Here is a 26,659-nt window from a genome sequence, read left to right as displayed (position 1 = left end):
GCAATATACTGTATTTTTCAGTGTATAACACGCCCCCATGTATAAGACGTCCCCTATTTTTGAGGACTCCAATGTAAGCTTTTCTTTGGGGCGGGGCAGACCAGAGCTGTTGAGCTTTTTTTAGGGGGGATTCCCGGAAATCGCTCACCCACCACAAAAGCTACCTATCAGCTGCTCCCACCAGAAGCCGCCAATTGCCACAGCAAATCAACACCAGCCCTTGTTGCAGCCACCAATAACACACAAAATAGCCACTGACAGTCTCCGGCCAGCAGAAGATACCAATCCCATTCCACCATTATGCACTGACTGTGTATAACACGCCCACAATTTTTTACTAAATTTGTTTAGGAAAAAGCCCTTGTCTAATACATGTAAAAGTATGGTCATGTGCCACATTGTATCTCTTTCAAGGGGTACATGGTGCTGTAGGGATGTTCATTTAGTGATGGTACCAAGACTGAATAGAAACTGGTAATTTTGATGGAGCAATACCCTGCCAACCACTTAGCTTCTAATTTGTTTATTTATTGTTAGGTTTTTAAAAAATATATTCAGTGCAGTTCTTTCCTATCGTTTACATGGACCCCCCCCCCAAAAAAAAAACCAACAACACCTAAGCTGTTGCTTCTTCCTGGATTAGTCAAAGGGGAGATTCCATCCAATCAGGGATGTCACAGTGAATGGACTTGTTACCTGTAGCTTTTCACCTGGGTTCCTACAGTGTGTGGTATTCCTGGAGTCAGGAAGTATAGAACTATTAACTGCTTAACATTTTGGACTAGGGATGCTGTTTGCATGAGCTTTCGTTTCGGTATCAGAAAAACCAAGAGAGGCAGTTGTGTTAGATGTGGGCAACTGTTCATTGTATGCCACCAGCACAGATGAACATAGTGCAGGCCAGAGCAGAAGGATCCATGACTCAGCAATGTTTGATTTAGGTTACACTGTCGTCTGCCTTTATAGCATATATGTATTTTTAAAATGTTGTTGTTGTTGTTTATATACACCACTTTTACACACAGAAAAAATATGGCTCAAAGTAACTTGCAGTATTAAAAGCAAGACAATAAACAGAACTTTATTACATTTATAGTCCATTTATCCTACAAGGAGTTCTAAGTTCAAGCTGGTATACATACAACAACTCTGTGGGGGAGATTAGTCTGAGAGACAGTGACTGGCCCAAGGTTACCCAATGAGCTTCATAGCTTAGTGGGGTTTTGAACCCTGGTCTCCCAGGTCGTAATCCAGCGTTGATCACTACACGACACTGGATCACTCTACATATCAAGAATTCAATTCAACGCTATAGAAATGATTAACTGAATAATATTTATTTTTTTAAAAAAGATCATAATATGGGTATAATATGCGGATGTTTTTGGCCTACAACTCCCATGATTCCTAGCTAGCAGGACCAGTGGTCAGGGTTGATGGGAATTGTAGTCTCAAAACATCTGGAGGGCCGAGGTTGAGGAAGCCTGATTTAACATTTCAGGTTTTTTTTTAAAAAAAATAATCATGGGATTAGAACTCCCAAAGTGAAGAACTTCCATTCAGTGCTGCTCCTCTGGGGTAACTCCCATCACACTCAGTAGTCAGGTAAAAATAACATCTCTCTTCAGAACCAGCTACTGGCCTCTCACGCTACAGCTGGGTGCTCCTATTCTTCCCCACAGACAGATCTTCTCTTCAGGCCAGCTCACTGATGAATTGGCTTTCTGGGCTTGTGATCTCTCCCCATGCAATCCAGGAACTGGCACAGGGGGCAGGATTTATGTTAAGTCTGCTATAACCCCCTTACTTCCTGATATTTCTGCTCTTATGCAGTTGCGGGGAGGGCTGGGCGTTCACAGCTGGGGACAAAGTCTCAAGTGGAGAGAGGGATGTATTATCGTTGGTATTTTCGTTAAGATTGCACCAAATTACATAGGGTTTGGAAACGTTGAGGTAAGCTTTGGATGCGCAGGCCTCTCAAAGAGAACGGGTAATCTTCTTGCTTGCCCTCCTAGTTTCTGTGGGCTGCAAGTGGTCCTCCCCCTCCATATTTTCACCTTTTAAGATTTGTTCTGTTGGGGACTTTTATTCAGTCTTGCACTGTCCCGCCTGTCCCCAAAGCTATTACTAAAAGCTTGTATCTTCATTCAACCTAGTTCCAATAGTCTTGCATCCTGTGTAATCCTATAACACAGTTTTAGTTATTTCCTATTTGACTTTTATCCAGCAAGGGTTTTGTAAATGTGTGAGCCTTTTGTTAGGAGACAGCAACAGTATCGACGGCATAGTAATAGCCGTTGGCAGCTGAGCTCAACGTGGGTTGCTCTCACTTGCTATTTGGCTGTTTGTGATAGGGTGTCGTGACAGCGCAACGTAGCCAATTAGGTTTGGCTATGGACTGATGTCATAGAAGGCGAGTGAGAGCAAGGCAAATGAATGAGCAGACATGGTTGCAAGGAGTGTTGGAAAATGGCCAGAAAAGCAAAGCATTTTTCAGCACTGCTATGAGTAATTTCAATTCAGCTGGAGCCATTACAGCTGCTGTTGCAGATGTACAAAATAGTGCTGCCTTCTCTCTTATTGAACCAGACTCTGAATGTTATATAGAGGGAAAGAAAGATGCAGATAATATCGAGCAGATCCGGAATGTATTCCTTGAGTGTTTAAACGAGGGGTGCGAACCTGTGAGCCCCACCCAGCATGGTGAATAGTCAGGGGTGATTCGTAGAATTGTAGAATTGGAAGGGATTCATTTCATTTCATTCATTTATTATATTTTTATGCTGCTTTTCATTCACACAAAAAACATCATGAGAGTTGTAGTCCAACAACACTTCTGTGATTCTACGAACATATTCAAAGAGGCTGCAGGGTCTCCCATATCTAGTTTAACATAGAAAATACCAAAGATCCAGTATGTGTAACACAGAAGAACTGTTCATCTGCCACATATCACACTCCCTTCTTTCCTATCCAACTTTCTTTCCACTCTTCTTCAATGCACAATTATTTATTTATAGTAATATTTGTTCATTCATCATTGTTCAAATATAATGAGCCTATAATGCACAGTTGGCATGCCAGGTAGGTATTTTATATTTTCTTGTCAGATAAATTGTAAGAAGTGTTGTGCAGACTGTTTGTTTCTGCACCCAGATGCATATGAATATTACACTCATAAAACAAGCTGCTGTCAGGCATGACCAAGCAATGAGTTCTGTGTCACTGCAAAGTTATTAAACACTTTCCCCAAGCAAATATTGGTCCAATAAATGTGGTTCCCCATATCTATTTATTTTGGCACAAATGGCGTAGGTACAACACAGACCTGGTTGGAGGATGTACGAAGCACACCACTCTTGACTGTGTAATGTCAGTGGATTTTGCTATTCTAAAATTTCTAGTTGTTAGATATAAAACTAGTTTTCTGTTTTGTTTCATGGATAAGTAATTTATAGGGATGAGTATACCTCCATCTTCCATTATTGTTCCGTGGGTTCTCTCTGCCCTGTGTTCTTTTCCAACTTTATTCTGCTACAGTGTGGAGAATTTCTGAAATTAATTCTGCAACTGGTGCATATGATGTTTGCTGAGACTTCCTGTTCCTTTCATCAACATTCGCTTGGGTTTCCCTCTACCACTGCCCCACCGCCCCAGACCAGGTTGCCAAAGTGAACAAGTGTTTGTGTTCACCAGAGTTCCTCTTTGCATGTCGTGCCACCAAGGCTGGATAGCAAAGTTGGTTAGAGCATGGTTCTGATAACACCAAGGTTCGATTCCCACAAGGGACAGCTGGATATTCCTGCACTGCAGGGAGTCGGGCTATAGCTGATTCTCAGGATCCCTTCCAATTCTGTGAGTCTAATATGAATAAGCCTTTGCACATGCCAGCAACTTGGACAAAATAAAAGGTGTGTATGATAGGAGATGCAACATGCAAGAAAAGACATGCTGATCATTCTGTATTATTATTTTGGATTGCCAGCTTAACGATTGACGTTCAGGGAGAAATTCCAATGGAGTGAATATCATGAGTGGTCCTGCTAACTTGTTTCACGATCACTTAGGACAAGCTGATACAGCTCCTTCTCACACTCCTGTGGCAGCAGTGATGTGGGAAGGAGGCAGTTTGTAAGCTCTTTCCACCAGGTCCTGTGAGAGGTTTTCAAGGGGAAAGTTGCTTCAGTCACCCCCAAATTATTGAGGGAAATGTTAGAAAGGTCCTTTAAAGGGAGGCGGATGCCAAAGTATAGAGGCATTTAGTGGGTTGGGAATGATGGGTTTATTGAACTTGTTCATAGTGCAGAGGCGTACTGAAATTTGTTACACTGCTCTGGAACATGAGTTCAGAAGAGGTACCTCCCTGTCCCTGCCTGCAGACATCCTGCAGACCTCCTCTGCTCACTTGGTTAGAGCATGGTGCTGATAATGCCAAGGTTGCAGGTTTGATCCCCATATGGGACAGCTGCATATTCCTGCCTTGCAGGGGGTTGGAATGGATGATCTTCAGGGTCCCTTCCAACTCTAGGATTCCTTTGCTTGGTAAATTGAAACGCTACTGGTGCTTTGTGTGGTTTTTTAAAAAAATACTCTTCTGCTAGCTGTTTCTTTCATGCCAGTAATTAATCAGGCTGGGTTTTTATTATTAATATTACTGTAGCTCTGAAAACGGGCTGCTATATTTTAAGCGGTTTTTAATGAATTATTTTAACAGTTAACTTGTTCGTTATAAATATGCTGTAAGCTGCATCATGCCGTTGGGAGAGGCAGGGCATCAGGGCTCTGCAAACAAACTTTAACGAGTGATTGAATTAATCAAAGGTAAGGGCAAGATTGACAGAACGCCTCTGGAGCAAGTGAGGTAGGAAGAAGACCAACCCACTAGCATGATAATCCCTAAGACGCCTTTGTGCTCATACTGAGTTAATCATCAAGAAGCAGATATTTCGAGAGGGAGCCATTTGGAGCAGTTTGTTGGCAAAGCTCAGATGCAAACACACAACAGTCATATTTCCTTGCCCGCCTGTGCCACTTGCATGCCCGTTGTTGATCCCTTTTGCTACAAGTACGGTTCTTAAAGCGATGTTAAAGAAATATCCATTGAGCTTTCTTCACAATTAGGGGGGCTTTCCAAATTAATGACTGGGCCTGGGGCATGGAGTTTTGGTGGTCCATCTTGCTGCAACTCCTGACCTAATGTGTGCACTGCTTAAGCAGCAGTGAAAGCAAACAGATATATGGTCAGGTACTAAGTGCTGGCATAATGTTTAGTGGTGGTGCATGAATACCACTATAAGTGATGCATTTTAAAAGTTGGTTGCGGGGAGTAGGGATGGCGAAGACATTCAGTTCAGTTCGCCTTTAAAGGTCAGCCATCACCCTTTCTGAAACAACAAGCAAACCAAAACTCAGCCATCCTCCAAAATGCACACTTCTCCAGATTGTGCAATCCAGCCGTGAAGTCGAGTCATTTGTGCACAAATGCATATACTAGGGCAAGTTGGCCATAAAATGCATTTATTTGTGCAAACAGCATTGAAAAGGTGCTATATAAGGGGGAAAGTGCTTTGCAAAAATGTGCACGTTGGGCAAATTGCATACCAAGGTTGTGTATATTAGAAGAAATCGGCACTAAAATGCTGCTGAGAAGTTTGTTTGTTTCAAATTTCACAAACTGATGTGGAGAACTGATGAGTGGGAAAATGAGAAATAGGGAGAAACTATCCCATCCCTGGATGGGGAGGAAGCAAGCCACGGACATAGGAAGCTACCTTACAGTGAGTCAGACGATTGGTTTAGCTAGCTTAGTATTAGTATTAGCTTAGTATCAGAAAGTCGCCAGTTCGAATCCCCGTGACGGGGTGAGCTCCCGTTGCTGTGTCCAGCTCCTGCCAACCTAGCAGTTTGAAAGCACACCAGTCCAAGTAGATAAATAGGTACCACTGCGGCAGGAAGGTAAACGGTGTTTCCATGTGCTCTGGCTTCTGTCACGGTCCTCCGTTGCACCAGAAGCGATCTAGTCATGCTGGCCACAAGACCCGGAAAGCTGTCTGTGGACAAACGCCAGCTCCCTTGGCCTGAAAGCGAGATGAGCGATGCAATCCCATAGTCGCCTTTGACTGGACTTAACTGTCCAGGGGTCCTTTACCTTTACCTTACCTGTCTACACGGACTGGCAGTGGCTCTCCAAGATTTTCAGACAGACTCATTCCCAGCCCTACCTGGGGACTCCCAGGATTCTTTGCAAAGGAGTTTTGGCGGTCCATCTTGCTGCAACTCCTGACCTGATGCAGTAGCGAAAGCACTGTACCACTCAGCTGCAGCCCCTTAGAGAGATTTGATTTTATAATTGTGCAAGGACCGCTTTTTCCTGCTTCCCTTCCTTGGGACTCGCCTTCCCTCCCTCCCTATTTATCTGCTGCTGTCTCACCAGCTTTACTGGCCGAGCGGCTGTCATTCCCACACCTGCCGTCTGCCACACACACACAGAAAACACGAAGGCAAAGTTGCTTCATAATGCTTAGAACCGTCTTATTTCTGCTTTGGAACTTGAAATACCATAAAATGGATGATTAAAATGAATGATTTACACTAATGATATTCATGCCATCCTACACTACATGACTTCAGGCTCCATGTCTGCTGAGCTGAGCTCAACACACTGCAGACTTTTTATGTGAGAGAGCGTTAAGCAACAGGACACCCTCCCCAGATTACGCCTCTCCATTTGCAAGGCGTACGTTTGAGATGTACATTAAGAAAACTGGTATGCATCTAACAGCTAACCCCCAGGGAGCTTGGCAGGACTCCCCTGATTTCATAGGAATTGTCCCATTCCCTCCCTCCCAATACCCTCATTTTCTCTTTCTCAGCAAACCATAGTTACTCTTAGAACCAAACTAGTCAAGCCCTTGTTTGTCTACAGAAACAGAATGGGAGACTTTGGTTTGTTCATGGTTTCCAGTTCTGTTTCACAGACAAATACAGTTTATGCCAACCATGGTTTCCTAATTAAGATATAATGGCAAACTGCGGAATGCCACGAAAAAGGATGTGCAGGGGGATTTGAGGGGAGCCTCCATGGATCCTTCGTTCAATATCACAACTGAAATGAGCTAAAGTCTGTTCAGGTCAGTGTTTCCCAAACCTGAATCTCCAGCTGTATTTAGACTACAATCCCCATCATCCATGACCACTGGTCCTGGTAGCTAGGGATGATGGGAGTTGTAGTCCAACAGCAACTGGAGACCCAAGTTTGGGAAACACTGCTTCGTGTTCATCTTAACACGCATCAGACAGCTTTTTTGTTTTCTTTTGCTTGTGCTATAAAGTGTCATCGCATTATAAAAATAAAAGTACCTAGTTGATACAGTGGGTAAGTGGTTTGTCTCAGGTAACTTTATTTTTTAATAAGACTAAGGGCTGTGAAGAACAGAAGGAACAAGGAGTACCTAAAACATTTCAGTGTGATCTTTCCTCTCGTACTGTTGTTTGATTTACATTATGTGAAACTCGTTCCTGCTTGCCTAAGCTGGTTAAAGCCTCTTTGATTTGCTTCTCTCGGAATAATTTCCTCTTGTTTTATATGAAGAGGGTGGGGGGGGGGAACCCCTACCCTCAATCCTTTTGTGCTTCTCAGTGCTGAGAAGAAAGCAGCAGGCTTGACTGCTTTGCCAGATGTTTGCCAATTGGCCCAGGTGATCATAGGTTTGACTCTGGCCCTAGTTTGCCAGTTAGTCCAACCTTTTTTTTAATCATGTAAGCAGCAGCCCCCATTGATCGTTGGCAGAATTTTGTGGAAGATGCAGTGAGAACACAGGAAGGTTATATAACTGGATTATTTTTTTCTTCCCTGATTCTATCTTGGGCATCTTCAGTTTCCATCAATATGGAAATTTCCATAAATATTGGAGCTGGTGAATCAGTTGTTTATTAAGATGTGTTCCAGGGAATCCTGTGGTTCTTTGTAAAGTTTTATCTTTTCTTGAAAGGAAGTTTGCCTGCATGGGTGTGCTGGATAGATTCCAGGGCGAACTCTGCATCAACAGAGAGCAGCAGCAAGGCCCAGTATGCTAGGCTTTCATTGTGCATGGATCAAAAGAGTTCTGCAGAGCTTTTCTGATCACCCTCTGAAATGTGCACAGCGTGTTTGTGGCACAGATAAGTTCCTGAAAGTTTGTTAGATACTCCTGAGGGGCTGAGAGTGTAGTCCTTCCACATTTATATGCCCAGTACAACCTTTCTTAACTACAGTGGTGCCCCGCAAGACGAAAAACTTGCAAGACGAAAGAGTTTTTCGTTTTTTGAGTTGCTTCGCAAGACAAATTTCCCTATGGGCTTGCTTCGCAAGACAGAAACGTCTTGCAAGTTTGTTTCCTTTTTCTTAAAACCGCTTGAAGAGGTGCAGTTGCGACTTGACCGTGCTTCGCAAGACGAAAAATTCGCAATAATAATAATAATAATAATTTATTATTTATACCCCGCCCATCTGGCTGGGTTTCCCCAGCCACTCTGGGCGGCTTCCACAGAAACCAAAAAACACTAAAATATCATACATTAAAAGCTTCCCTGAATAGGGCCGCCTTAAGATGTTTTCTGAATGTCAGGTAGTTTTCCATCACCTTGACATCCGATGGGAGGGCATTCCACAGGGCGGGCGCCACCACCGAAAAGGCCCTCTGCCTGGTTCCCTGTAGCTTCGCTTCTCGCAATGAGGGAACCGCCAGAAGGCCCTCGGCGCTGGACCTCAGTGTCCGGGCAGAACGATGGGGGTGGAGACGCTCCTTCAGGTATACTGAAGACAGAAAAACTCGCAGAACGAATTAATTTCGTCTTGCGAGGCACCACTGTACAAGTAGTGGCTACTGCAGAGGTTTGGCACGATGAAGATCAAATCCAGATGTGTTTTGTAGTGTATTGGTTGTTCGGTGTTGTAGGTCCGCATTCAGACCTGTGTGGCGCCCAGTATTTATAGTTAGGTTTCTTGCATTTGCCTTTTTCTTAGCACAGTGGTACCTTGGATCCCAAATGGCTTAGTTGTCGAACAAATCGGCTCCCAAACACCGCAAACCCAGAAGTAAGTGTTCCGGTTTGCAAATGTTTTTCAGAAGCCGAACATCCAACGTGACTTCCAAGGCTTCCGATTGAGTGCAGGAAGATCCTGCAGCCAATCAGAAGCTGCGCCTTGGTTTTTGAACAGTTTCGGGAGTCAAATGGACTCCCAGAGCAGATTAATTTTGAGAACCAAGGTACAGTGGTACCTCAAGTTAAGTACTTATTTCGTTCCGGAGGTCCGTACTTAACCTGAAACTGTTCTTAACCTGAAGCACCACTTTAGCTAATGCGGCCTCCTGCTGCTGCCGCGCTGCCAGAGCAGGATTTCTGTTCTTATCCTGAAGCAAAGTTCTTAACCTGAAGCACTATTTCTGGGTTAGCAGAGATTGTAACCTGAAGCGTATGTAACCTGAAGTGTATGTAACCCGAGGTACCAGTGTACCACTGTATGCTTGTTCTTAAGTATTTCTGCTACCATCCCCAGACACTCCCACTAAGTATTGGTTTGGGGAAGGCTGACAAGTTTCTCAGAGAAACTTGTGTTGTTTGGAGCCAACAGTAGAAAGTAACCTTGTTTCTCTGCTTGCAACGATAGCCAATGTAAAAACAAAAACAAGAGGCATTGCGAAAAATCCCAGCTGCATAATTGGTGACCTAAACACATAGGACCAGAAGGTCCTGCCTGGATTAGACCAGGATTGAGAGATTTCCACTAATGGGTGGAAGAGTCTCCGAAAATTTATCTCGTGTTCTGTTCATTTCTTCAGGCAGATGCTGGGATGCCCTCTCCTCTGCCAGTCTGACCAGGTCATTAAAATGCATTCACCTCCTTCAGTATGCAGCAAGCAACGCTTCTCAGGCTTCCACCAGCTCTGAATCATTTCCTTTCTGAGCTGTCTGTCAGAAACATTTAGGTTTCGCAGACGCCCTGAGGGGGGGAAACCAGCCAATGTCTGAAGGAAGACCCCTGTGGAGTGTGAAAGCTAGTCAGGCAGAAACAAATAGCAGAAAATAGTAAATATATAACATGAGGAAATGATACATGGAAATATTGGCAGAGGGCCTAGATATTTTGTGTTAATTTATTACATTCATAATTCACTTAAAAAGGTAAAGGGCCCCCGGACCATTAGGTCCAGTCGTGACCAACTCTGGGGATGCGGCGCTCATCTTGCTTTATTGACCTAGGGAGCCGGCGTACAGCTTCCGGGTCATGTGGCCAGCATGACTAAACCGCTTCTAGCGAACCAGAGCAGCGCCCAAGAACACTGGTTACCTTCCCGCCAGAGCGGTACCTATTTATCTACTTGCACTTTGATGTGCTTTCGAACTGCTAGGTTGGCAGGAGCAGGGACCGAGCAATGGGAGCTCACCCTGTCGTGGGGATTTGAACCGCCGACCTTCTGATCGGCAAGTCCTAGGCTCTGTGGTTTAACCCACAGCGCCACCCGTTTATTCAACTTATTCAACTGCAAATTGGTGAAGGTAGTGGATAAGGCACTGAACTCAGCTTCAAGCCCTCCTCTGGACATTAAAGATCCATGAATAAACCTGTGTCCACTGCTGCCTCTCAGCCTAATCTATCTAACAGGGTTGTGGTATGGGTGGGGTTGAGGAACAAGTCAGGTATGCTGGGCTGAGCTCCTTGGAGAAACGTTGGAATACACAAATGATAGGTAGACTTTAGAGGTCTTTTTAGTAAGACTGCTCACCTTCAGGGGTGGGGGTGTTGTGGATGGGCGGTGGGGGGTTGACGCTCCCTCTGTGCAATCCCTAGCCATATCACCAATCCATACTGGCGGGGGGGGGGGGCTGCGGGTAATTTAAACCATGGTGCGGTTAGACATTGGAGAACCCTTTGTTTAATAGAGGGGAGGTTGTAGCCTCCGCCTGCCCCTCCTCGATAAGGGTATCCTGTTAAAGGGATCCAGGGGTGTGGATACTGTCCAAAGCCTGGGCATGGGCTAGGGCCATGTCGCTACCCCAACGGGAACCTCTCGGGGTGCCCCTATTTCATGTAAGTCATAGAGCTCCCCCTTCTGGTGGTTTATCCTTAGTTTGATGCCTGCAGACAGGTGGGAGTCAAGATATAGCCTGGTTTCACCCAGTGCCTAAGCCAAGCATCTCACATTTGTAACCAATAAAGGTGTGGCCTGTTTTAGCCCATAATCCAAAATACTTGTGTTGGCATGATTATTTATCAATGGGAACTACAGGGCACGGGGCCTTGGCACGCTGTTAATCAAAAACATTGAAACAAACTAGTGAGTAGATTCAGAACACAAATAGTCAGCCATTGCAAAACAGACCGCTGACGTGAGTTTTGTATCTCCACGTGATTTGTGATCAAACTGTTAACAGCAACCAAGTTTGAAAAGCAAGCACGTAGTTTTTTTCCTCCTGTTCCCCTTCCCTAATATTTCTCTCTCTCATCTTGACTCCCCCCTCTCTTGTTGCAGTCCCATCTGCTGTTCCCATGATGCACCAGGTGAGTCGTACGACGAGTAGCATCACTTTGTCCTGGCCGCAACCAGACCAACCAAACGGGATCATCTTGGATTATCAGCTGCGTTATTTTGACAAGGTAAGTTGATGTGGGGAACCTGTTTTCGTAGTTGTGAGAGAGGTTGAAAATCACTGCAGCCAGGGAGAGTAATGGTTGCAGCCTGGCAAGAAGAGGCAAATGAAACAGTAAGATAGTGAAAAGAGGCCTGAGTTAAAACTAGGAACTGGATTTCGTGTTTCACTACAAGTTTTTCCTTGCCTCTGCATGCCTGCACTATAAATTTAAAGATGGTCATGACTTTCCATCAGTAAGCTTCTTCAGATGGTAGAGAGCGTTACATATCTCCCGACTAAATTCTCAACGCTCTTTCAAAGCTATCATTTTGTACTAGGGTTCCTTGAGAGATTCGAAACAGGTTTAGGTTTGTAGTGTCAATCTGCTCTAGCTTTTCTTCTCCTGCTGGGCCAGATGGTGAGCTTGCCACCTTTTTTGTCTAAGGGACCTTGTTCCTATGGTATCAGAGCGGGTTGGGAACTGCGGCCACATGGCTTTGTCGTAAGCCATGGGGGAAATGAAACAAAATCAAATCCACCACAACCAAGCAGGGCTGTGTGAGATACCGAAAGTGATTAGAGTCAAGCAATCACCTTCCAGATTTATAAAACAAAAATTCTAGCCAGACGGTTGTTTTTTTTAAAGAGGCACATGATTCTTATTTCATTTTGTTGCAGAAACATTCCTCTTTCGGCAAGTCTGTCAGGGCACATGATTTAGTTAGCATTTGTTTTAGATGGTTTATTTTTATCTATGTTCATAATTTTGGTTTTATGTAGCTTTGTTTTTAAGTGGTTTGTGCATTTTAGTCATGTTTCATATATAACGGAATTTGAAGCTGCTTGGATATTTTACTTTATTTTTTGAGCAAGTGGTTTATGCATTTTCCAAACTAACAGATAAATGTCTGTATTTGGAATTTCGCTACGGCATCCTTCTTTTCTTCTATTATACAAATCATTTCTCTGTTTTCTCCTTTGGCCTCTTCTGTTCTCTAGGTCAGGAGAGAAGAGTAGCAGCAGAGGCACTTGAGAAATCCAGAGACTAGATCAGGGGTTTGGGGTGTGTGTGTTTATCTCAGCCATGTAGGGAAGCAACTGGTGAGCCGAGGAGGGAGCATTGCTGAGGAGGAGGAAGTGGAATTGTGTTTTGTCAGCTTCTCACGACTTGATTGTTGATTCCTAGTCAGAAGACGAGGACAACTCATTCACCATAACCAGTGAGACTAATATGGCCACCATTGCCAATCTCAGCCCAGGGAAGATATATGCCTTCCAGGTTCGAGCTCGGACAGCAGTGGGCTACGGGCCATACAGTGGAAAGATGTATTTCCAGACTCTGGTGGGAAGTAAGTGACGCACCTTTGTGAACTTTCAAACTTAGAATCCCCCCCCCCCGCCTCTTGAACTTCCCTCGTGCTCAGACGTAGCTGCACAATCTGATCTCTCTTTATTACCTTCCTGCTCATGCATCATAAACTTTTACAACACTCACAGGTTAGCACATGCCTTGAGCTTGACCTGCAAGCCGTTATGGCCCTACTAGGTATGAAGAGGCTAGTGGGCTGTCCTTTGTGGTCATAGTCGCCTCAGATCCTGAGAACACAGCACAGCCAAGGAACCTTTTGTCCTACCATCCCAGGGGTGCTCCCTGTTACAGTATCAGTCACAGATCCAAATGCTCTGGGTTGCAGCCCCAGAAGCTCCTTCCCTGACAAGATGCTAGGAGGGTGTGTACACATGCAAAGGTTTCACTGGGAGGTTGGGATGAGAAGATAACTTTGGAGGGTGGGAGGGGTCCCCAAGGAGGAGGAATGGCAGCTTAAAATGATGGACTATTCAGAGCTAGCAGGCCTAACCAGCAGAATAAGAAAACACAAAGACCAAGTTTATAAAGAGGCATAGAATTTTTTTGTGAAATATCTGGAAAATAATTGTGAACAAGTGAAAATGCTAGCAGGATTAAGGTAAATTCAGCAGTGTAAAGTAAGTTGAGGTAATATGAAAAGGGAGGGAGAATTTAAATGGTTGAAGTACAATATGCAGCATTATTGGGAAAATTAAAAGAACCGTGGAAGGGAGAAGAAGGGAAGTTGATGAATGTATTGTTTTATTGGTGAACACTTAATTGTGGAAAATGTATAACTGAAAATTTTAATAAAATTATATATTTTTAAAGGGAGAGAAAATAACTTTGTCCCTTTTGACAGGTGAGCGCTCTGAGATGGTGCAAGATCGATTGCCGCTTATTGTGGGTTCGGCACTTGGTGGCCTGGCCTTCCTGGTAATTGCGGCCATTGCCATCCTTGCCATTGTCTTCAAAAGGTGAGTCTCCTGTCCTCGCCCTGCCTCAGAGTGTACCAGCTCCTCATGCCAAGGAAAGCCAAGAGTTCTCCAATGAAGACTCCCTGTCTCCTGTCTGTGAATGTCACACAAAGGGGAGCCAAGTCAGAGGGCTGGAGTTACCAATCTTTTTCTGCCCCAGACTCAGACCCAATTATAACTGGATAGATGGGTAAAACAGGTAGAAATGAGGGAGCCCTGGCTCAAGGGGTGCTCAGATTTTGGCAGCGTATTTAAAGGGATACTATGGTTCGAACTAAAGGCACCTAAAAGAGAATTGCTGGCAGGTTGGACAAGCTGAGAGCAGAGGCAAACAGCTCTGGATAGTCTTTCACCCTGACTAAAATGGAAGCTAGTTGATTTCCCCTGTTCTGGTCCCCAAGCCCCTGATCTGCATAGTAACTCCAGAGACTTCCTATGCCCCAACCAGGTGCATTTACCAACTGCAAAATCATGGGTTTTGGAATGCACAGGGCTCTGCCCAGTGCATTGAGAATTATGCCCAACCCCAACCCCCAATGATTTTAAGAATGTCGCAATTGAAGGGTCACTGAAAAAAATTAATTGTAGGCTGCTGTATACAGCCTGTTACAAGGATGTTCAGATGTAATAGGAGACATGACACTGAGCACCACACCTGCAAAAGGCCTAAATGAAAAGGGAACATCAGAAGGAGCCCTGGGTTACTTTTGGTTATCAAGATACATTCCCAGTGGGACTGGCAACAACTCTTTTGCTTTTTGAAGATGTTTTCATCCAGAACTCCTGGATCAAGCCAGTGTTCAACAATAGTTATCAAAGCTAGCTCCCAACATCACACCTTTATACCAGGTGACTCCATAGGTTAGTTATAGAGTCATAGAATCAGAATTGTAGAGTTGGAAGGGATTCCGAGGGTCATCTAGTTCAACAATTCAGGAACCTCAGTTAAAGCATCCGTGACAGATGGCCATCCAACCTCCTCTTGAAAAGGAGAGCCATCACCTTGTGAGAGAGACATGTGCACTGTTGAACAGCTCTTGCTGTCAGAAAGTTCTTCCCGATGTGTTATTGTATCCTGACTCTATTATGAATCTATTCCATTGGGTGGCCTCTCAAGGTCTGCTGTTACCAGAAAAAGGAGAAGAAATGCCCTCTCTCCCCAATGCCATGCACAATTTTCTACAATTTTCTACAATCTTTAGTCTGAAAGGAAGCTCCACTGAATTCTTCTCAGTAGACATGCCCCGTCCCTGTTTCATTTTGGTTGCCCATTTATGTCCTTTCTCCTAACTCCACTTGAGGTGATGCTGAGGTTGCCCTTCTTGAACCTTCCCTTTCCTCCACAGTAAGAGACGAGAGACTCCCTACACAGACCGCTTGCAGCAGTACATCACCACACGGGGTAAGCGATGGCATAGGAGCTCAGCTCTCTTTTAATAATAGCCTCTTCTTTTTTGGGAGGAGCGTCTTTGTGACTGACTCTGGAGCTTCCCTTCTTCCTCACAGGTCTTGGGGTCAAGTATTACATTGACCCATCCACCTATGAAGATCCCAACGAAGCAATTCGGGAATTTGCCAAGGAAATTGATGTGTCTTTTGTCAAGATCGAGGAGGTCATTGGATCAGGTAATGAAGGAACTATTTTGCTTCTCATCTGCCACATCACATTTCAGTCCTATTTTGCAGAGTGCTTGATCTGCCTCAAGCACCATTCGGGCCGCAGTCCTCTATCCACTTCTCTCGGGGTAAGCCCTGTTGAGCACAATGCTCTATAAATCTTTGATTTCTCTAGCTTAGTTCTTGGACTGGTGTTCAGATCTTGCTCCATTCGATTAGGGTCTATTCAAGTGCACTTTGGGCCTCTCGTTGATCAATTTTTGCTCTAGACCAGTGGTTCCCAATTAGCCAAGTACTACTGAGGACCCTGTTTTTCAAAAGCCAACCCATGAAAATGTTGATATCTCTGTAGTAGTTTTTGTTGTGTGAATGGCGCCACCATAGTCTCTGCCATGTCTCAGCACAAAACCAAGATGTGCATATTCTGGGCCGTGCTCCTGCGCACGTCACATTATTCACGTGAGAGCACGGGACTGCAAACTTTTTGGGAGGGGGCACTGCAATCACACGCAAGACGCACGTCTGACCTCAGTCTCATGCATATTTGGGTGATGTGCTGTCGCGTGAGATCAAGGCCCCTCTAACTGGGATGTCCCAAACAGTTGCCAGGTATGTGCCATGGGACTCCCTGGGTGGGTTACATGGACCACCAATTGGGAACCACTGCTCTAGAGCTTTCTTTAAGAGCACTTCCCTAGTGCTTCATTTCTGCATCTTCACATTGCGGACCTCATCTTGGGTTTGGGAGGGATTAGAGAGGGGTGAATTCTAGGAATATTACCAGGTTCCCTAACACTTTACCTTTAAGTCAACAAGAAGGGATGCAGCAGCGCCTTCTCTCACCCATATTCCTCCACCAGTCCTCTTGCCTGCTCTCCTCCCTTGTCCACAGCGAGGCAAGATTGAACCCCATTCACACATGCACATCCAACTGTGATGCAATCCCATGCCATTGCAGAAGGTGTATGATCCCCAGATCCATGTAGGCAGGGCTAGTTGTAGGGGAAGAAAGGTGGGCTATTGTGCTCATGTCCTTCTTGTGGACTTCCTATGGGCTTCTGGCTGGCTGTTGTGAAAACAGAATGCTGGACCCTTCCATGCAGCAGGGCTCCTCTTCTACTCTTACAACTGCTTAGCTGGCCTCTCATCTTAACCTACCTCACAAAAGGTTGGTTGTGGGGATAACGGCGGAGAGGATTGTGTACTCTTGCCCTGAGCTTCTTGTAGGAAGGGTGGGCTAAAAACACAATAGCCTTTGTAAATAAAAAAACAGCAATAAATAAAGCTAAGGGTGCTAGGTGTCTTGAGACATCTAGAGGACAGCAGTGCCTTTGCCCAGTTTCTGTGTCGGCACCTCCTGATGTAGAATCATAGAATCATAGTGTTGGAAGAGACCACAAGGGCCATCGAGTCCAACCCCCTGCCAAGCAGGAAACACCATCAGAGCACTCCTGACATGTGGTTGTCAAGCCTCTGCTTAAAGACCTCCAAAGGAGGAGACTCCACCACACTCCTTGGCAGCAAATTCCACTGTCGAACAGCTCTTACTGTCAGGAAGTTCTTCCTAATGTTTAGGTGGAATCTTCTTTCTTGTAGTTTGGATCCATTGCTCCGCTTCTCTGGAGCAGCAGAAAACAACCTTTCTCCCTCCTCTATGTGACATCCTTTTATATATTTGAACATGGCTATCATATCACCCCTTAACCTCCTCTTCTCCAGGCTAAACATGCCCAGCTCCCTTAGCCGTTCCTCATAAGGCATGGTTTCCAGGCCTTTGACCATTTTGGTTGCCCTCTGGACACGTTCCAGTTTGTCAGTGTCCCTCTTGAACTGTGGTGCCCAGAACTGGACACAGTACTCCAGGTGAGGTCTGACCAGAGCAGAATACAGTGGCACTATTACTTCCCTTGATCTAGATGCTATACTCCTATTGATGCAGCCCAGAATTGCATTGGCTTTTTTAGCTGCCGCGTCACACTGTTGGCTCATGTCAAGTTTGTGGTCAACCAAGACTCCTAGATCTTTTTCACATGTACTGCTCTCAAGCCAGGTGTCCCCCATCTTGTATTTGTGCCTCTCATTTACTGGAGAACATGGTTGCTCCTCCTCTGTCTGATGTGGTGTCTTCTCCGTCCCTTACCCCTGGCAGGAGAGTTTGGAGAGGTCTGCTTTGGGCGCCTGAAGCCTCCAGGGAAACGGGAATACACAGTGGCTATTAAGACCCTAAAGGCAGGCTACACCGATGAGCAGCGCCGGGAATTCCTCAGCGAAGCCAGCATCATGGGACAGTTTGAGCACCCGAACGTCATCCGTCTGGAGGGTGTCGTCACCAAGAGCCGCCCTGTCATGATTGTCACGGAGTTCATGGAGAATGGCTCTCTGGATTCCTTCCTCCGGGTATTGCAAACTCAGCTTCCCCACCCCTCTCTTGCCCTTGTCATCTTACATGCCCGTTCACCTCCTCTGTGTCCTCCTTATCTCAAGGCCAGATCACTGGAGGTGCCGCCAGAAGACTTGGGGCAAGTGACTACTGCATTGTAGTTGAATGGACCAGTCAACACACCAGATAGACAAACGTAGGGATTGTGGTCAGAACGTTATTCAAAGTCTCAACCACCTCATATGACAGGAGGGACTTGCAGAGCTCCCTTAACACCAGGAGGGACTAGTCAAAGGGTTCACTCACGTGAAGGAGCTACACACAAAGCCCTGTCACACCACAGCTAAATGATGGTGAGGCACAGCCTCACAAACCCGTCACATATTTATTTAGCATGCTTGTGTGCAGCATTATTATTATTATTATTATTATTATTATTATTATTATTATTATTATTATTATTTTTGCTTTATCTTGCCCAGGGCAACCCAAAGCGACTTACAGCCAAAGTCTCCCCTTAGAATCTGAATCTCCCCTTAGATTTATTGCCAAAGTACGGAATTAAAGGCCACTCTGTAAGAGTACAGTTTCCTTTGAAATTTAGATATAAACAAATCTAAAACTGGAAAATTAAACCTTGGCAGCATGTTTGTTTGTTTGTTTGCTTAATTGATTCTGTTTATGAATCAAAGTTATGTTCATTTTTAGATGATAAATTCTGTGCTAGGAAATGTTCGGTTTACTCCGTTCATGCTGCAAAACTATACACACTTCTCTGGGAGTAAGCCCCATTGAACTCGGTGATGTTTACTTGTAAGTAGACATGCACAGGAATGCACTTAAATATGCTTCAGTATTCTGAATTAATATGACAATAATGTAAATCAAACAACTGATCCAAAGAAGTATTCACACCCAGGTATTCAAGTGGTGCATTAAAACATCTGTGCACTGCTGTTTTCGAAGTTATATTAGAAATCATATAAACTAAAGGAAAATGTATACATTTCAATGGCCAAAAATAGATTATATGGCTTGAGAACCTGCAGAAATCTAATAAGAGTCTTTTGAGCTCTAGGATTAAATATCCTAGGCTCATCTTTATGAAGGCCACATAATCAGTATGACTAGGAAGGATGAATCAGTTTGTTACTGGTCTCTGTCACTTCAATGTGTTTGTTCTTTTTTGTCCCTTATCCACATTAATCTGTTTAAAACACACACACAAATGAAAATTCACATTTAGAGATATGTATGTAAGTACATGTTTTAAAACGAATACGAATCTCTAAGTATATTTTCTCTCAAAAAACATTTCGAAATTATTTTCCCCCTGGTGGGGGTGGGGTACGGTTTGAGCTGTGAACATTTGGGAAGTGCTAAGGCCAGTAGGTCACTAAATTCTAATCCACACATTAATCCAGTAGGGGCCGGTCAGATCAGTTCATCTTTGCAATTGACAAATGCTGAATTCAGGCATTCCTGACAGAGAAATATTTTATGTTCTGTGTCTGAATTCCTTTCTTAAGCAGTGCAGTGCTATGCATATTTACTCTGAAGTAAACTCCACTTCCAATCACGATTAACTTACTCCCTAGTAAGTATGTTCAGGATTTCAGCCGAGTGGCATTACCTTGAACCTGCTATTGGAAGAACAGGCACACAAAGAACCCAATGCTTTCTAAAATCTATAGCTGTGATGTTTAGCTTTTGTGTGAGAATCCACCACTGGATCACAACTTAACCTAAAGTGGGAACCTAACCTATAGCAGCACAGCCACTATAGAAGTTTACATTAAAAAAAATGAAGTGGGTTCAGGATTCAGCTAAGTTGCTTGCGTTTCACTCGCGCAATGGGACTTTTCCTGCTCCCTTTCACCCTCCCATACCTTAATCCTCTAAATCTGCTCTGAAGGGCTGAGTTGGGGGGACGACCCAGAACAGGTTAGTGGGGTGTGCAAAGGGGGAGGAGAAGCAAAAAGTCCCATTGCACAAGCCGACCTCATTCCGTGCAGGCATACCCCACTGAGCCACACTATGTTGAATTCCATCCTTGGTTCTCAAATAGATGTTTGCTTTAAATCCCAGGCTAACAGGCACATTATCAAGGAGTCTCTCTTCAGCTCCATGAGGTTTCCCTGCATCCGTGAATAAACCTCTAACTCGGATAGCTTTAGCTTGAAGGAGCGTGTCCATAACCCATCTAAAATTATCTCTCCTCCCTTGAAGGAATGCACACTGAATGCATTTAAGCAATTAGCAAAGATGGTTGCAATGAACTGAAAATCTTGATTTAATATATTCTTTAAAAAACGTTGGCGAGAAGGTATTGAGGCTGAATGAAACTTTTACAGGTTTTTGAAGGTAATGGTGTGTGTTTTTGGACTCCAGAATTTAGAAATATCACCTACAGTTAGAACCAACTTTATAAAATTGTGATTTTATGCCAGATCAATTCAGCTGGCAATTCCACTTCAGCCAGGAGCTTTATTTACTTTTAAATGCTTAATAACTCCAGCCCTTCATCTGATACTGGATTTTCTAATCAGGTATTATGTTCACAGGTCAAGTCTGTATATTTATGCTGGGGTTTTTTAAAACAACAACAGCAATTTCATACTGAATTTTCTAACATATGTATAGTTATTGTTAGAAATCCCTCAAGTAATGAGCAGTTTATTGTTGTGTAGTTAACGGATTCCCATTCCCCCCTCTTTATTTGAAGGTATTAATTTCTTCAGATGACCTTGCTTTAATAACATCTCTAAAAGCTTATAACTTTTTTATTTGCCTTTCCAAAAACATTGCCGTCCTTGAAGCTCTGTCCTTTCATCCCTTCTCGTTTCCTATAAACCGACTCTCTTCCGAGCCTCCTCCAAATATTTACAATTCCTGGCGCTTCCATGTTGTTTGCATTTATTTTCTAACATTTCTGTTTCTTCAGCAATAAAACATTAGACCCGGTTCTCACTGTGGTGGGGTAACAGAGGCCGGGTTGTACCACATCAGATTGGATGTGAGGGTTCAGGGTGGGGGGTGTTACACGATTGAATGCTTTTCCTCTCAAAAATAATTACTCCATGTAGAAAACTTAATGGTGAAGATATGCAAGAACCCTTCTCTTTGTTGCATTCATTTTGTTTGGAGGAGCATTCAGTCTTTTGAGCTCCCCATCCCTGTAGTCTGAAGTGGTAAAGCCCAAGCAAATGGCTCATTTGGCCTTCTTGTTTCGCTTCATAAGAATAGCCTCTTAGGGCTTTTCCTATCTTAGAGATCATTGCAGTACTAGCTCTGCTTTGATGACATGGGGGGGGGGACCAAAACCCTGAGGTCACCACTCCGTGTCATAGTATTCAATCACAGTGGCCATCTTTTCCTCCCACCAATGGTCTTCCATTGGGTCAGGGGATAGGAGGAGTCTCTTGTTAGTCTTCCACTCATACCCTTCTCTCTTGTATGTGCCGTCCGCAGCAAAAGGAAGGGCAGTTCAGCGTTCTGCAGCTCGTGGGCATGCTACGTGGCATAGCAGCTGGCATGCGCTACCTTTCCGACATGAATTACGTGCACCGGGATTTGGCGGCTCGCAATATCCTGGTCAACAGCAACCTGGTTTGCAAGGTGTCGGACTTTGGCTTGTCAAGGTTCTTGGAGGATGATGCTTCAAACCCAACATACACGGGAGCCTTGGTGAGTTCGCGCTCAGGAAAAGGGCTTGTTCGCCACCCTGCAATATTCAGGCGGACAGGTCCTATAGGAACCAGTTTGTGTTTTGTCAAGGTCAGTTTTGCCGTCAAACTTCCATCTAAAGTGAAATGCAACCCAATTTTTTAGGGGGTGGGATGTCTCCAGACCAGGGAACTTCAAGGAAAACTTAGGTTATTGGCAGATTTACTGTAACTAGCACTGGGTAGCCAAGTAAGCTGACACACCCACACCCATTTCATTCTTTTAAAAAAGCGAAACTCACTCAAATGATTGGATCGACAGGTGTCATGTGTACTAGCCATTAGGTGCCCCTTCCAGTCACAACATAATTGGAGTCGGGGAAAGAACTGGCTGTTCTTTGTTCCACCTGCAACCATACCAGAAACCTGCAGTGCCATCTTTTTCAGAGCTCACCTCGGGGCTGAAAGAAATGGCTTTTGTTTTGAGAGGTGGGGAAAACACTATAAAATAGCTTGTGGCACTTTTCGAATGCAGAAACTGCAGTTGGTGCAGAATGTGTGGCACAATTGCTGACAGATCCTGTCGGCATATTACACCTGTACTCAAAACTCTGCATAGGCTCCCAATTTGTTACTGGGCCAGTTTCAAGATTTTATTACTGATATATAAAGCGCTTAATACCTTGGAGCCAGTTTACTTAAGCCTTGGAGATGCCTTGCCTAATATGTGCCTATTGCACATATTATACAAATGTGATAGAATGTTTGTTCCACATTTGTGAAGACAGGACCTTTTAGTGTGACAGAACCTATACTCTGTAAATCTGTCTATTGGCAGTAGCCAGGCAATCTTACTGCTATTATTTTTAGAAGACATCTGAAGACAGCCCTGTATTGGGAAGTTTTTAATGTTTGGTGTTTTATTATGGTTTTATATGTGTTGGAAGCCACGCAGAGTGGCTGGGGCAACCCAGCCAGATGGGTGGGGTATTATTTATTATTATTATTATTATTATTATTATTATTATTATTATTATTATTATGCTTTAGACGCCTACTGAAAACTTTTCCCTACAAGCCTGCCTAGACTTATAATTTAGTTATTTATAGTTGCTTTAAAAGCTTTTCGTGATTTGTATCTGTTTTTTATCCTGTTTGGCAGTTTTATCGAAGGTTTTTAACATATTGAGCACTAAAATCTTTTATGAAAAGATAATAAAACGCAGTATCAAAAATGAAGAATAATAAAGAGAGAAAATATATAAAATAGAATACTTATGATCCTTACGAAACACAGTTCTCCAATAATTATTTTATGTATATTTGATTCTAACAGTTTTGTGGGTTTTGCTGCGTTTTATCAATTTATGTTCACCACTTAGAAATATTTATAGACTACTTAATCAGAAAACTCTCTAAATAAGCAAATAGATAAAATAGCATCTTTTCCACCAAATGTCAAGGCCGAATGTGCCTTAAACACACTTGTTTTGAGTTGATAAATATTCCCTGCTTACTCATTTTCTTCCTCGTCCTCCTCTAGGGTGGCAAGATCCCCATTCGCTGGACAGCCCCAGAGGCCATCCAGTATCGCAAATTCACATCCTCAAGCGACGTCTGGAGCTACGGCATTGTGATGTGGGAGGTCATGTCCTATGGCGAAAGGCCCTATTGGGACATGTCCAATCAGGATGTAAGTCCTAACATGGAGCAGACGCTGCTTTCCATCTACCCATGGGGTTGCTGGTGGGAGACCTTCATCCATGCCACAGTGGGACTACCTATATCCTGACCTACATGTCTTGATGCATTGCAGGTCATCAATGCTATTGACCAGGACTATCGCCTGCCCCCTCCCCCAGACTGCCCCACTGTCTTGCACCTCCTGATGCTGGACTGCTGGCAGAAGGAACGGGTCCAGAGGCCCAAATTTGAGCAGATCGTCAACGCCCTAGACAAGATGATCCGCAAGCCGTCTGCCCTCAAAGCTACTGGCACAGGAAACAGCAGGTGAGACGGGCTCACATGGGATGGGAGTAGACTCTGGAGTACGATCCGCAAGCAGAAGGGAGGGAGGGAAGAGCTGCAATTCAAAACTGGGAAGCGACTGATATTTATTTGATGGGTTGACCTGGAATCTGGTGCCTCCCGCAGACAAAAATATTTTTTCATCAAGAAACCCAGAAAACACACACACGTTATGTTCGAAATGTATCGCAGAAGCTCACTTTGCATGGTGATTTGCGACAGCAAAAGTTGCGTTTTCAGATGCTTTACAGTGCCTGGGTTAGCACAGGAAAAGAAGTCCTTTAACATTTGAGCTTGGGTGATAAGTAGAGTTTTGAGTGTACATCACAGCAATGTGGGAGAGGAGGATGGTAATCATAGACTCATAGAATTGCAGAGTTAGAAAGGATTCGTAAGGATCATCTAGTTCAATTCCCGACAATTATGCAGCTATCCCACACAGGGATCGAACCTGCAACCTTGGTGTTATCAGCACCACACTCTTAACCAACTGAGCTATCTAGGCATGACACTCCCTGGCTCATGGAGGACCCAAGAATGTCTCCAGTATTTGAGCCTTCACAGGGCACAGTGTATTCTCTCCCAAATGTATCCTGATAGCTCCAAAAGAAGCCGATGCAAAATAACCATAACACTTAGCTCTTTTACATAGTACTTTCCCCAGGCATGGAGTACACATCATAGTACAACAACCCTGTCATGTAGGTCTGTGTTGTTATCCCTATACTGAAGATTGAAGGGCTGAAGTTAAGGTAGAAGAATAGTTTGCCTAAGGCCTCGGGTCATAATGGAGGTGAGATTTGAACCAGCTTAGGGGTGCCAACTTGAATAAAATCTTGGGGGGCCCAGGTAGGTCGATCACAATATGTGCCACATGCGCACCATTTGAGTGGCAATGCCCATCAACTTTGGAGGGCCCGGTCCCCTCTAATATTTTATTAGGCAGGGGGGCTGAAGGGACCCCAGCCCCTAGGAATTGGCTGCTATAAACCAGGGATTTTCCGATCCAGAGTTCACACTCTCAGCCACCCCACAGTATAGCAGGTCTGTTATTGTCAAAAAGATACTGTGCTTCTTTAGTGGAACAGCAGCATGCCGACTCCCTGGGTCCCTGATTGGGATGCTAAGCACTGAGCATGGTGTGGCTGAATGGGGCAGATCCCAGCAGGTGAAGAAGAGTGAAGGTGCTGAAGGAGCAAGCAAAATGGGCAAAGGAAGAAAGGCTTTTCTCTTGGGGAAAAGTTGGGGAGAGTTCTCAGCATGAGCTGGCAAGGATGTGTTTGGAAGCTGCTGTGTTCCCATCTGCCTTTCCCAGCTACACAAAGCCAGATGCTTGGTGTCCCGAGGGAAAGATTCAGCTCGGATTAGATGGCCCCACATCTATGGAAGGAAATGCATCCTGCTAGCATGGAGGGATTTTCCCATGGGTATAACAAGGTTTCATCCTTCGCAGGAGAAGAGGGCCTACTTCTGCAGAGTTTTATTTTAAAACAAAAACAAAAACAAAAACTGATCCAGTGCTGGAAGAGGCCTTTACTTACAGCTCACACTCTACGAGGAGGAAAAGCAGAAAATGCTGTGCCTTGAAAATTGAGTGGGGAGCCTTCAGGCTATGTGGTTTTCGTTCCTTTGAGTACCAAATCCACATGTTATGCAGCAGTCGCATTTCCTGCAGATGCACCTGTATGTTATTGGTAATTTTTGCAATAAATATGCAAAGTGGAAACAGAAGGCACCAAAACCATCAGTGCAGTCCTAAACATGTTTATTCAGAAAAAAGAGTTCCACTGAGTTCTGTGGAGCTTCTTCCCAGCTCAATGGATATGATTGCAGCTTTGGTGGAGGGGCACTGTAGGGCTGTAGTCAACAATGCCCCCCCCTTTGCACATCCATTGCATGTTTGAGGATTCATAGCCTTCTCCTTAAACATCCCAAATGGCTGCCTTTCAGTATATGACTATCGATATTTTCTTGTGCCCATTTTGAATGTATTTTCTTCTTCGTAGACCGTCCCAGCACCTGCTGAGCAACTCACCCCCAGACTTCCCCTCACTTACGAATGCCCACGAGTGGTTGGATGCCATTAAAATGGGTCGCTACAAGGAGAACTTTGACCAGGCCGGCCTGACCACATTCGATGTCATCTCGCGCATGACTCTAGAGTAAGAGCCACATCTCCTCTTGAGCGGCAGCAAACCTGGGAGTTGTACCCAAATAAATCTTTGCAAGTGCAGAAGGACTTCTGCAAGCAGAAAGGAGTGTCTCCCTTTCTCTCCTTCCTCTGTCTGCCGGGGGGGGGGGAGTATCTCCCAACCCAACCCCAACCCCCAAGCACACTTGGGAGCAGGATGAAGAGACGGAGTGGAAGTTCCATTGCACTCCCAAAAGTTATTTAGCAATTTCAGTTTAAGTTGGATACAATCCTGGGTTTAATGGGAAGCTGCAACAGTATTGACTCTCTGGTGAATGTGCCTGTATGATGCATGTATTTGCAAACTCGTATTCATATCCATCACATATTTTGTAATCCCAGAAATAAGTTAAAATAAGAGCTCTGTAGCTGTTCATATACTGTACTTAGTTCACATTATTATGTAAAAATGCAGTCCTTCCTCCGTATCTTTCCCTTTCCCTAATAGCACCTTCTGTGTCATCCCACTCTGTTGGGTTTTCCTTATTGCCCTTTGCTCTTTTTAACAGGGATGAACAGGCATCACCCTCTCTGTGTGTCCTAAATTTCTCAGCTCCTAAATTCTAATTTGATTCAGTGGTTTTCTAAAAAGCCTGTCCACACTGGAGCATCTGCAGGATGTTGTGGCTTCAACTTCCTTCAGTTCTTTTACAGCTCCCCCCACCCTTCTATATTAGTCTTGCAGACATTTGTATCGATAAAACAATGCAGAAGAATTGCAAGGTGGATGTGTAGCAGAGCATTCCCAATGTCACATTCCTTTTTTCTGGAAGGATTCCCTTACCTAACCATTAGCAAATTTCATACAAACTTCCTGCCTTTTATTTGCTTATTTAATTT

At 44.3% G+C, this 26,659-nt stretch overlaps 1 protein-coding gene across 3 annotated transcripts in view; it reads left to right on the top strand.

Annotated features, from left to right (window-relative positions):
* The window catches only part of LOC309521782 (ephrin type-B receptor 5), a 159,732-nt gene that overhangs the window by 131,832 nt on the left and 1,241 nt on the right, over positions 1 to 26,659 (top strand). For all 3 annotated transcript variants that reach the window (XM_082204662.1, XM_082204660.1, XM_082204661.1), the window contains 10 exons: positions 11,514 to 11,638; positions 12,800 to 12,962; positions 13,824 to 13,938; positions 15,285 to 15,340; positions 15,445 to 15,564; positions 17,705 to 17,952; positions 21,407 to 21,622; positions 23,144 to 23,293; positions 23,417 to 23,610; positions 25,635 to 25,790. In XM_082204662.1, coding sequence (XP_082060788.1) covers positions 11,514 to 11,638; positions 12,800 to 12,962; positions 13,824 to 13,938; positions 15,285 to 15,340; positions 15,445 to 15,564; positions 17,705 to 17,952; positions 21,407 to 21,622; positions 23,144 to 23,293; positions 23,417 to 23,610; positions 25,635 to 25,790 — 1,543 coding nt within the window. The remainder of the gene's footprint in view (positions 1 to 11,513; positions 11,639 to 12,799; positions 12,963 to 13,823; positions 13,939 to 15,284; positions 15,341 to 15,444; positions 15,565 to 17,704; positions 17,953 to 21,406; positions 21,623 to 23,143; positions 23,294 to 23,416; positions 23,611 to 25,634; positions 25,791 to 26,659) is intronic.

This window comes from Podarcis vaucheri (assembly GCF_965113315.1).
Source record: "Podarcis vaucheri genome assembly, chromosome: 17".
Taxonomy (NCBI): Eukaryota; Metazoa; Chordata; class Lepidosauria; order Squamata; family Lacertidae; genus Podarcis; species Podarcis vaucheri.
Note: the sequence above shows the minus strand (reverse complement) of the source record. Positions and strands in the feature narration are given on the sequence as shown.